The sequence below is a fragment of the Sorex fumeus genome, unplaced genomic scaffold, assembly GCF_029834395.1.
Source record: "Sorex fumeus unplaced genomic scaffold, SorFum_2.1 ptg000051l, whole genome shotgun sequence".
NCBI lineage: Eukaryota > Metazoa > Chordata > Mammalia > Eulipotyphla > Soricidae > Sorex > Sorex fumeus.
In genome coordinates, this window is record NW_026606108.1 from 31,590,970 (window position 1) to 31,603,096 (window position 12,127).

General features: G+C 38.3%; 1 protein-coding gene and 1 non-coding gene across 3 annotated transcripts in view; one reads left to right on the top strand and one right to left on the bottom strand.

Moving 5' to 3' along the window:
- The window catches only part of FNIP1 (folliculin interacting protein 1), a 120,926-nt gene that overhangs the window by 21,264 nt on the left and 87,535 nt on the right, over window positions 1–12,127 (bottom strand). For both annotated transcript variants that reach the window (XM_056124238.1, XM_056124237.1), the window contains 3 exons: window positions 9,528–9,729; window positions 5,886–5,971; window positions 160–306 (listed from right to left, as the gene is read on the bottom strand). In XM_056124238.1, the coding sequence (XP_055980213.1) occupies window positions 160–306; window positions 5,886–5,971; window positions 9,528–9,729 (435 nt within the window). The remainder of the gene's footprint in view (window positions 1–159; window positions 307–5,885; window positions 5,972–9,527; window positions 9,730–12,127) is intronic.
- On the top strand, window positions 4,696–4,802 carry LOC130033252 (U6 spliceosomal RNA). The gene has a single exon (XR_008793953.1). It is a non-coding gene; the product is annotated as a U6 spliceosomal RNA (small nuclear RNA).

Sequence of the window (12,127 nt, forward strand, 5' to 3'; positions counted from 1 at the left end):
CTTATCTTTGAGAATTGTTTTGATTAGCTTAATATAACCAATATTAGAGATAATGGCTAAAATTCATTCTTATAATCAAGATTAATTACAATCTAGATATCTAGTCATAACAAAGAAAAACACACTGAGATAATTTAAACATATAAAAGTAAATCATACTGATTTTTGGAAGCATTTTCCATTAGAAAAGTAAACTCTTTCATGAAACGATGACAAAGCTGGTTCTTTTCTGGAGTCCCTGACATCATTGTAAGCCAGACAGGCTCTCCAATTCGTGGCATTGTGTAAAGATTACATATTGTTGTTCTAAAAAGAGAAAAAAAAAACATGGAATTTACAGTTTCCAAGTGGCATGAGATTCATACACTTAGATTACTATTACTGTTCCTTCCTTATCACCAGAATAGTAGTTTGGAAAATGAACTTGAGCATATGAGGTCAATCATATTTGTGATATTAGCTCAGATCGAAAAGACAGTATTCCCATGGATCAATTTTTTCAAACTTCAATCTTCTTCAAGTGTAAAATGAAACCATAACCACATAATTTCAAAAGCTACCACTAGGGGCAACCTGGGAGGCCCCAGAGCGCAACCACAGTGGTCTGAGTAATCCCTAGCACTGCAGGACCCTTGTAATACAGCATCTACAGACTCTCTCACAGAATCAATAATCCAGTTGGCCAAGAATCACAATGAGGGCTGGACCTCTGAGCACTGCTTAGGAGGCCTCCTATCACATTACACACACCCACACATTTTTTATAAATATACTGTAATTTACTGGGCCCGCTCGAGCAAATCGATGAACAATGGGAGGGCCTTTACTTTACTTTTATACTGTAAAAAATGTACTAAGAACAGCAAAATATTCTAAGTGGTATAATAGTTCATCCATGTGTCCATTCAATAGCTTATCAGCATTATTTTGCTGCTTATGTTGAAACTCTAAGTATTGAGGGGCAGGAGCGACAGTGCAATAGGCAGGGCATTTGCTTTGCTAACAGTCAATCCAGATTTGAACCCCAGCATCCCATACGGTCCCCCAAGCACAACCAGGAGTAATTCCTGAGCACAGAGCCAGGAGTAACCCCTGAGTATCACTGGGTATGCCTGTCCCCCACCCCGCCAAAAAAAAAAAAAGTGTTGAAAGACAGGACTCTCAATGTGCATAATATTTTTTTATAACTCAACCTTCTGACATTCTTCCTTGAATAACACAGGGGATGGCTATTCCACAATTATGAAAGTGCTTTTCTGACTGTTTCTTCTACAATAAACAGTAGCTACTCCAGTGACTCTCATATCTCCTGAAGGTTTCCAAGGATACCATTTAGATAGTGTTTTTCTTTCACACTAATATCTATATGTGGCCTACATAATGACTCACGTAAATTTGCGAAGTCCTACTTACTCACTAAACTAGGGGTGGGAAAGCATCAAACTAAAGGCATGTAAGTCACAAGAAATCTGGTGGTCTAGTTGGCTTTACGTGATGGAACTGACACATACACTTCTTATCTGCTGCCTGTAGCATGCCACTCTGTACTTTAGAGCTCACCAATAATGTTATAAATATCCAAATGGCCCTCAGCAGAAAAATGGTGTCTATATTCCTAAGACTAAGCACTTTCTGAAAAGCTTAATAAACAATATATCTCTCAGAAGATAGAAAATGACGTCCCATACTCTATAACAATGTTATCTAATAAAACATCTGGCATGATGGAAATGCTCTTTATCTGTCTTGTCCACTATGTTAAGCCGTTAAGTCATACAGGGCTTTATTCAACACTTGAACTGAGATGAGACAGATTTTTTTAAATTAATTTAAATAATCACAAGTAACTAGCAGCTACTACAGTTTATAGTACAGTTCTAAGAAATTCTAAAATCTCTACAAGTTCATACAGCTACCTGAGCAAAATTCAGTAACTAGAAATTCAAAAACAGGAAAAGCAGGCCAGAGAGATAGTACAGCACTGAAGAGGAAGCTCTGGGTTTAATTATATAGTAACTAAGTGGGAGACTAATTCAGGGCCCTTAAATTTCTAGTGATCTTTACCCCATATTTTACAAAATAACTATAGAGCATGTATGCAGCAACTGATTAGTGTAGAGAAACATTGTCTCCAAGACACTTCCTGACATCTGATTCTTTCACAGTATATACATAGATACACAATAAATCTCATGCAATGAAATTTTCATGGGTAGAGTGGTGCTTAGAGTGAGTCTACAGGGTAAGACATCAAAAATAAACACTAAGCACTGCTGGGTGCTGGTGGATTGGTGATTAAGGGAGAAAATCTTTTTAAAAATCCTCAGGGGTAATAATTTTAAAAAAATGAAGACTACCCTAAAGTGGAGATCTCCAGTCAGAAATCTAATCAAGCATAGGGCTCTCAAACTATATTTTGGTACCTCACTTTAAATTACAACCAAAACATGCCTCCAAGGAGAAAGGTAAAGAAACACACACACACACACACACACACAAACATACACAAAATTATTACATAGAAAAAAACAACTTTGAGAAAAAGAGAAAAACATGAAAGAAAATAATAGAAAGCTGATCAATAGGTTAACAAAAAGAACTGATGAGAAAAAAGGGAAAAAATTATCAAAGAAAAGTGAAAAACAGTTGAAAGACAAGGTAGTATTAAAGATACACTGAGATAATAATAATAATAATAATAATATAATCAAAAAATTGGAGAACAAGTATAAACTCAAAGCAGAAAATACAAAGCTAATAAATCAAGAAATACCTATTGGGGCCAGAGCAACAGTATAGTGGGTAGGGTACTTCTTTGTACTAACAGACAGTTTGCACAAACAGTTTGATTCCTGGCACACCATAGGGTCCCTGAGCCCTGACAGGAGTGATCCTTGCGCACAAAGTCAGGAATAAGCCTTGAGCACAGTCGAGTATGGCCCCCAAAACAAAGAAAGAAGTAACAGTGTGTTAAGTGTACTACTCAATTAAAACAGAGGTAAAATACAAGAAAGAGTTAAAAAAGAGTGTCTTCGGAAATAAGAATGGGAATTGGGAGAAGAATGCTACACTTATTTTTGTCTCATCATTAAATCTTTCAGATTTTTCTTTTGTTTCTTCGTTTTTTGTGAAAAGGTCCAGACCCGGAGGTGCTTGGGGCTTACTCCAAGCCTGGCACTCAGGGGTTGTTCCCGTTAGTACTCAGGAGACTATACTGCATCAAGGACTGAACCCAGGGCTGTATACACACAAAGCATGTGCTTCAGCCTTTTGAGTCCTTTTCCCAATACCCTATTCATAAATTAATTGATTTTATCTTATTTTATTTAGAATCTAGAAGCCATACCCGGCAGAGCTTAAGGCTTACTCCTGGCTCTGTGCTCTGGGGTAACTCCTGGCAGTGCTCAAGGAACCATATATGATGAAAAAAAAAAAAAAACCTAGAACCAGCTGCATGCAAGAGTCTTTCTAGTTTTAGTCAGTAAGATCTCCCTGACTGCTTACTTATTAATCTGAACAATTAATATACTTTTTGATAAAAGAACCACAATGAATGGACAGATAAATTCATTTTTCTTGTGCCTGCCTCGAGGTGAAGAATGATGGGAGGAGGGAACCTGGGGACACTGGTGCTGGGAAATGTACATTGGTAGAGGGATAGAGGTGGAATACTGCATGGCTGAAAACCAATCATGAACAGTTTTGTAATGGTCTATCTCACAGTGATTAAATAAAAAAATTAAGAAATTCATTTTTCATAAATTTCTTTAGTACATTAATGCCTACAAGGTTCTATGTCATGGGTCAGAGTCAATACTATACTAACTTTAGTACAGGGGTCTACTGAGGACATTAGCTTTATTTAGTGTTACGATGTTTAAGAATGCATACCATGATCTAAATGTATCAGGTGACAAAATAATTTGTCATAAATAAATAGTGCTTTCATAGGGCTTAATGATTATATCCTACCAACATATTTTCAATCCTCTAACGCTTTATGTTTCCTGGTCTGTTCTGAGAACAAAAACTATTTTTTAGGGAAGTAAAGATTTTCTTTTATTAGACAGGAATTGTGGACATGATTTAGCCAGCTTTGATATATGTGATATCTAAATAAAAATGCAAAGATCTCAACTCTGTCAGGCAACAGTACTAACTAAACATGCCTCCCACTTCTCAAGGTTTCAGGGCTTCCATATTCAAATGAATCATTTCCTTCCTCTTCTAAACTAACCCAAATTCACTAATCATCTGTTCTCAAAAACATACTTTAAAAACATCCACTGCTAATTTTAATAATAACTTAATTTTAAGTGTGACAGATTCTCATTATTTACAGTAATTTTCTATAAAGTTGGTACAAACATTGAATTAGTGAGTAATAAATAACTGCTCCTACGGGAAATACAAAGTTAGGTTCCTGTGAGCCCTTGGTCACATTTTCATCATCCCATCAATTACATAATCTTGCTTTATGTGGGTTTCTGTTTAAAGAAACCTTGTTTAATATGCTATTCACTCATTGACACTAAATTCACAGCTAACATCACTATGACTCATGCCTGAACGAAGCTAACTTAATATGTATTATTTCTAAAAAGCAAACACATCATAGCCACCTACACTTATAAATAGTAGACAGCATTTAAGCACGAAGCTCAGTGCCATTTTTAATAATAAAAACACATGAAAGTGCTCACTTTGGCAGCACATATACTAAAATTGAAATGATAAAGAAAAGATTAGCATGGCCCCTGCACAAGGATGGCACGCAAATTCATGAAACATTCCATAAAAAAAAAAAAAAAAGAAAATTTAAGAAGAGACATTAAATAGATGCCAAAAGGGATACTTATTTACAAAATGAGAGCTGAAACAAGGCAAAGCACTGACTTAATCAGCTTTATCTGCGGATATGGGTAAGGCCACTAAAACTTTGCATTCCTGGGTTAGTAAAAGAGAAAGCCAGGGTTATCTGTCTACCAGATACTAAGTAAGGTTATCTGTCTACCAGATAATAAGTCTATGTTTGTGCCCTATCTGCTTAGATTTCCAATGAAAATGACCAAGAGGATGAAGTAAAACAAAACTGAATCTTTTTGTTTTAGCAACATATCACCCACTGAGTGTGATCTCAACATAAGTTTAAATACAATATGTTCCTTGCCATAATCAGAGTACAATTATAAGAGTTGTAACAAACACTGGTGTGCCAGAAACTACACAAAGAAGACTATCTGCTGTGCATTATTTGAAACAAGTTCATACAATCTATACCTATCTATGTATTCCACCTTCCAAAAATATTTCATTATCATCAGTGATTAAATAGCACTTAACCATATCGTATAACTGGGAAGCTATAAAAAAAAAGCCATTTCTGCTGTAACAATGGTTACTTCTGCTCAGGATGCTTATCCAGTGACTGAAAACTAACATTATTCAAAACAAAACAAAACAAAAAACCCTTCACGGGCCTGGAGCAATAGCACAGCGGGTAGGACTTTTGCCTTGCACACAGCCGACCCGGGTTCAATTCCCAGAATCCCATATGGTCCCCCAAGCACCGCCAGGAGTGATTCCTGAGTGCAGAGCCAGGAGTAACCCCTGAGCATCAGCTGGGTGTGACCCAAAAAGCAAAAAAAAAAAAAAAAAAGAAAGAAAACTAACATTGTAATACCGTAAGCTCCCAAAATGAGTCTGAATACAAGCATATTTGATATTTCATTACATAATATCCAAGGTCTAAAAAATAAAAGCCTCGCCTGAATACAAAACTAAGGAATTCTTAAAATTAAAATTTATTAGAGCATGTTAAAGAAACACTCATTTACACATGTGAAATAACTATATTAAGGAAAGCTGAAGATGAAGATATGTACCTGAATTCATTTAAGGCATCAACTATTCGATTATATGCTAAACTCCTCTGACTGGCATCAGCTGATCTTCGGCTCATTTTCATAGCCTTGAAAGCAATAAAATAGTTAATTCTTATATTAATCATGGGGAAGTATGAAAAAGTTTCCACAATGCTACCACTCTATCCAGAATATGTATTTTTTAGAAAACACAAATATTTACAGTGGCTGCCTTTTGCATACTTTTGTAACGATTATAACAAAATTCTAAATTGTATTTAAATATCTTATTGATACTGTCAAACAATAGAATGCCAACATAAAAAAAAACTATTGACAGCTTCTCAATTATATAGAATGACTAATTTAAAAAGCACAACACTTACTGTATTTAATTACTTACGACAAAGAAAATGGTATACTATTTTATAGCCAACAGTTATTACTCTAAAATATGATCTATTGAATAATACCTCAGGTTATTAGTAATGCTTGCTTTTTTAAAAATATAAACTGAAAAACTCAATTTCCCAAAATGGATGATACTATTCCTGTAGGCATGGGAATGAAGGAGGGCAGCAGTATTAGAGACAAAAATAAGGAGGGTTCTAAAAGAATTTAAAAGAATTCTGTGTACTACTTATAAGTAACTAAAATTGATTTAAAATATTTAAAAATATATTATTTAGGGGGCCAGAAAGTTCATACAGTGCTTGCCTTGCACATGGCCAAGCCAGGTTCAATTCCCAGAACCACATACGATCCCAACCAGGAGTGCTCACTCAGCACAGAGCTAGGAATAAGCCCTGAGCAGTGCCAGATGTAGTCCAAAACAAAACTAAATACAAATTAAAAGTGTATATTTTAGGACAACTTCAGACAATTTCAATATCATAAATTATGTCCATGTATATCCACAGAGTGAAAATTAAACTTTAAGTTCCTACTGACACAATCCCTATCTAAAAACAAGTTAATATTCTTTAGACTTGAGCAACATTTTTAATTTTATCAGCAATTCTTTTTATTTTTCTCATTTTGGGGCCACACCAGGTGGTACTCCAGGTGCCAGGATCATCTCCCTTGCTGAGCAGAACAAGTGGACTGCAAGCACAGCTTGATGGCTGCCTCTGAGGGCTGATAGGAGGTGAACGTGTATGTTTTTCATGTGCTTCCAGCAGACTTTACTAGACCTGACACACAACAGGAAATTCCCCGAGTGCAAGTGGCCAAGGTGGGTTGTGCAGAGGTGAAAGTATTCTTCTCAAGTCAACCTACCTTGCCCCCCTACTTTATTGAGCCACCAGTAGCATTTATGTTCTACAGTGTATATTTAATAATTTTCATATTCTACATACACTTATCCTATATATTATCAGTAGCACTTAACACAATTTGTCACTCCCAATTTTTACAATACTTTATTTGGCTACTCCCAAAAGTACTTTGGAATCAGGGAACAGTTAAATTTTTAAGGACTGGTGTGCATATCCTGCATGTCCAAGGACCCTAGCATTGCTGGTTGTGGCTCTGGCAGTTCTCAGCAACACTAGGCCCAAGTAATGTTGCATAAGCAGGCGAAACACCAAGCCTCTGGCCTTGCACTGCTGGGCTAAATATTCCCACCTCCAATTCCTGAGTAGTTCTGGGGAGCTAAAACAAAAAGTACTCTATTTTCCTTCCTCCTACTTGAGTTGAACAGTCCTCTGTCTCTTTTCTACTAGTTTCTTCTTAACTAATCTCGAATTCTGAACTACTAAAATGCTCCAAAATATAGATCAAGGGCCTCTTCTCCTCTCTCCCTCAATCAGTTTATATAAGTATTATATACTGGCAACTTTCTATCCTGGCACTTTAAAAACTCTAGACTCATATCAACATAGATCTTCAGAAATTACCTCTAGTTCCCTTCCTTCTACCACCAAAACTGTTCCTTCTGGGGTCTTTCCCATTTTAGTACTAGCAACTCCACATTCTTACTGTTTAAGTGAAAAATCTTTAATCAATCTAAATTGTTCTCTTTCTCTTATATCCCAATTCAGCTTATCAACTACTCTCAGTTTCCTTTTTTTTTTTCAAATGTAGGAGTACTGCTATTTATTTAGCCAATGATTCAGCTAACAGAGGCGGGCATGAACTCCACATTACTTTTTTTTTTGTAATTTTTTTATTGAATATCTGTCTCAGCTATATTTTCAAAGAATCAACCACTTTTTATAAATTCCATCTCTAAATTGGCTTGATCTGCCATCCCACATCTGAATTATTGCACATCTTCTAACTAGTGCCACACAATTCTTTTGTTGTTTTGTGGCCACACCCAGCTGTGCTCAGGTCTTATTCCTGCCTCTGCACTCAGGAATCACTGCTGGCAGTTTGGGGGACCATTGCCAGTGCTTGGGATTGAACCTGAGTTGTCTGCATGCAAGTCAAGCACCCTCTGTGCTGTGCTATCTTTCCAGCCCCAACATTCATCTTTGCCTCTAGAAATCTATTCCCTACCGGGAGTAGGAGTAATCCTAATAAAATAAGAGTAATTCTTACACTCAAAACTCTCTAAGGTTTCCCATCTGTCTTTCTGGAGGAGAACAGAACAGGGTAGTTTAGTTCACATCTGGTGATGCTCAAGAGCTACTCCTGGAGCTGGACTCAAAGATCACTTCCAGAGTTGCTCGGGAACCATACGGAGAGGGGTCAGTCAAGTGAAAGAAAAATGCCTTAACCCTTGTACTACCTCTCTGGCTCTTCCATCCTTCTGAAGAGTAAATAAAAGGGGTTCAAGAGATAGCTCAATGGACTGAGCACATGCATTGCAAATGCATCTATGACACTGGCTGGTTCCCTAAGCCCCTGCTACAAGCAGATGCTGAATACAGAACCAGGAATAGACCTAAGTGCTACTGGGTGAGACCTAAACAAAGAAAAGAATCTGTCAAAGAAATAGCTCAATGAAATGAGTATAGAGCACATGGGAGTCTCAGTTCAATCTCTGGCACCTCACAAGCATTTCTCAGTACAGATCCCAAGAATCCTTTCACCCCGCATTCCATATAATCTTTTCCCTGTTTTATTATTCTTCACAGCAGGTATTAGGACCTAAACTCTTAACATTAATTTAAGTTAATTTAAAATTTACTTAAACATCCATTTGTTTATTTGCTGAGCCACGTGGTACTGCTTTTTTTTGTATCTTCAGTTGCTGCTGTTGGGCTGGAGCACAGAGGGTAGGGCGTTGGCCTTGCACGCAGCCAACATGGCCGACCCAAGTTCGATTCCTCCGTCCCTCTCAGAGGGCCTGGCAAGCTACTGACAGTATCTCGCCCGCACGGCAAAGCCTGGCAAGCTCCCTGTGGCGTACTCGATATGCCAAGCACAGTAACAACAAAGTCTCACAATGGAGACATTACTGGACCACTCGAGAAAATCAATGAACAACAGGAGGACAGTGACAGTGACAGTTGCTGTAACAGTGCCTGCCAAATTTTAGGTCCTCAAATATTTGTCTGGAGTGCATGCTGGAGCCCAGTATCACATAGTACCAAAGCACCTTACCAAAACTCCACAATTTTTTTCCGACCAATCAATAGACATTAAGCTGATAACAAAAATAAGATTTCAAGAAAATTAAGCAATATAAATTAACTACAACATGATTATGCTTACCTGTTCTATTGCACTCTTTAATTTGTTCATGTGACTTTCAAAAAGAGGAAAGTGTGAAAAAAAGAATTCATTAAATTTGTTATTTTCTTCTTCATCTTTGGATAATGAAAAGATTACCCCAATAGCAATCTTCTTTTTCCTCACGATTCCTGGATTTGGGCCACAGTTTTCATCTGACAGATTAAAACTTTCTTCTATTGACCTTAAAAATAAATATTTCAATGAAAAAGAAGTGTAATAAAAGTAATGCCATTAAAATTACAATCTAATTCAAAACTGTGCCATTGTGCCCTGAGGTCAGTCAGGATCCCAGGAAGTGTTCCAGACAGCCACATTTGGCCTGCAAAGGCCCAACTCTACTTCCAAGAACTCCAAACTGGAACCACACCATTTCACCTTCAGGTCAGTCAGCATTCACTTCATCATATCTCCCAGAGAGGATACAACGACATTCTAACTCTAGTTATCTAAACACACAACACATAAAAGTCATCTCTGGGGTATGAAAGGTATCACTTCATACCACAGAGACTGGAACTCATCAAAAAGAGCAACCACCAGTGTTAGCGAGGACGTGGAGAAAAACAGGATCCTCATTCACTGCTGGTGGGAATGTGGACTGGTCCAGTCTTTTTGAAGACAATATGGATGTCTGTTTCCATTTGACTCAGTTAATTCCATCGCTGGGAATGTTACCTTAAGGGCCCAAAACCACACTGCAGAAAAGATACCTACCCGAACTCCTAAGTTCACTGCATTACTATATACAATGGCTGAATATAGAAACAACACAAATGCCAATAAACAAATAACCAGATAAAGAAACTATGGTAGGGCAGAATCTCCTGACCTCACACCAGGCTGTCTTCACAGGGGCACCTCAGAGAGGGGGGCAGGCTGAGGTTCCCTCCCCACCCCAAGCAGAACCCCAGCAGCCAAAAACCTCCAGGACCCAGCTGCAGCCATACTCAAGGCCACTCTCCACATGCTCGGACGAGCCTCACACATGAAGGAACCGGCAGAGGAACCCAGGTATGTGGGACCTGTGGCTGAGATCTCCAAGTCTACTTTGATAGGGACTGGGCTTCTTCCAGCTCCCCAGTTTTCCAGTAGCTTGGCAGTCACACCCACAAACTGCCCTCCGCACCATGTAATCTCATCAGTGGCCAAGATCCACAGACTATAAAGTAAAGCTCCTGGAAGAGAGCTACACAGTATTTCCTGGAGTGCGCAGCAGCATTCAAGGCCATGCAACCTCTTATAGCACAGCGGGTAGGGCGTTCGCCTTACAAGCGGCCAACATGGCCGACCCGAGTTCGATTCCTCCGCCCCTCTCGGAGAGCCCGGCAAGCTACCGAGAGTATTCGATATGCCAAACACAGTAACAACAAAGTCTCCGATGGAGATGTTACTGGGCCCGCTCAAGCCTTATACTCTAGTCCATTGATATACCTCAAGTAGCACACATTTGTTTGGTTTTAACATTCTCGCTTGTATTCTCTCATATGTGGGCTTAAATGGCTCCAGAATAAAAAACAACAACCTTCAAACACTTCCCTCTTATTGTGGTGGAAAATGCTCACTGGTGGGGTGGGCATTTGAAAGTTATCAGTAACGAACTATTGTGAACTACTTTATAAAAATAAAATGATAAAAATAACAAAAAAAAAAACAAAGAAACTATAGTACATATAGCATATGTACTAGTAGCGGGGAATACTACACATAAGTTGTAAGAAAAGTTAAAAACTAGTAATTTGCTGCAACATGGATGGATGTGGAGAGTATCATGTTGCGTGAAAACAATTGGAGGGAGAGGAACACATTAAGAATAAGAATAATCTCTCTCTCTCTCTCTCCCTCTCTCTCTCTCTCTCTCATATGTGTGATATAAAGAAACTTAGTAGGAGAATATCAAATGCCCAAAGGCAATAGAAACAAAAAGGAGAATTGTTCTTCATTAAGAAGCTTGGCACTAGGGCAGGGGTAAGACGGATAAGCTTGGGAACAGAACACTAAGACAACGGGGGAGGGGGAAAGTGCCTACCACAAAGGCAGGCTGAGGGGCAGAAGAGAAACTTGGGATATTGTTGGAGAATAGCGGGCACTGGTGAAGGGATTCGTGTTGGAACAATATATGCCTGAAACTGAACCATAAATATCATTGTAACTTTTAAATTCATGGTGATTCAATTAAAAAAAAAAAGAAAAATACATAAAATAAAATTGCAATCCAATTTATTTCCTCCCTCCCTCCCGGCTTTTTGGGTCACAACCAGCAATGCCTAGTTCTGCACTTAAGAATTACTCCTGACAGTGCTCAGGGCACCATATGGGTTGCCAAGGATCAAGCCCAGGTGGTCCTCAAGCAAAGCAAAAATCCTACCTACTGTACTATCACTCCGGGCCCTACAATCGAATTTCTTACTAAATGTAGAGTAAATGACTGCTATCTTATCTAGTAAATGTAAAAATTACGTCAATTTTTTTTTGCTTTTTGGGTCACATCCAGCAATGCACAGGAATTACTCCTGGCACTGCACTCAGGAGTTATTCCTGGCAGTGCTCAGGGGACCATATGGGATGCTGGGAATCAAACT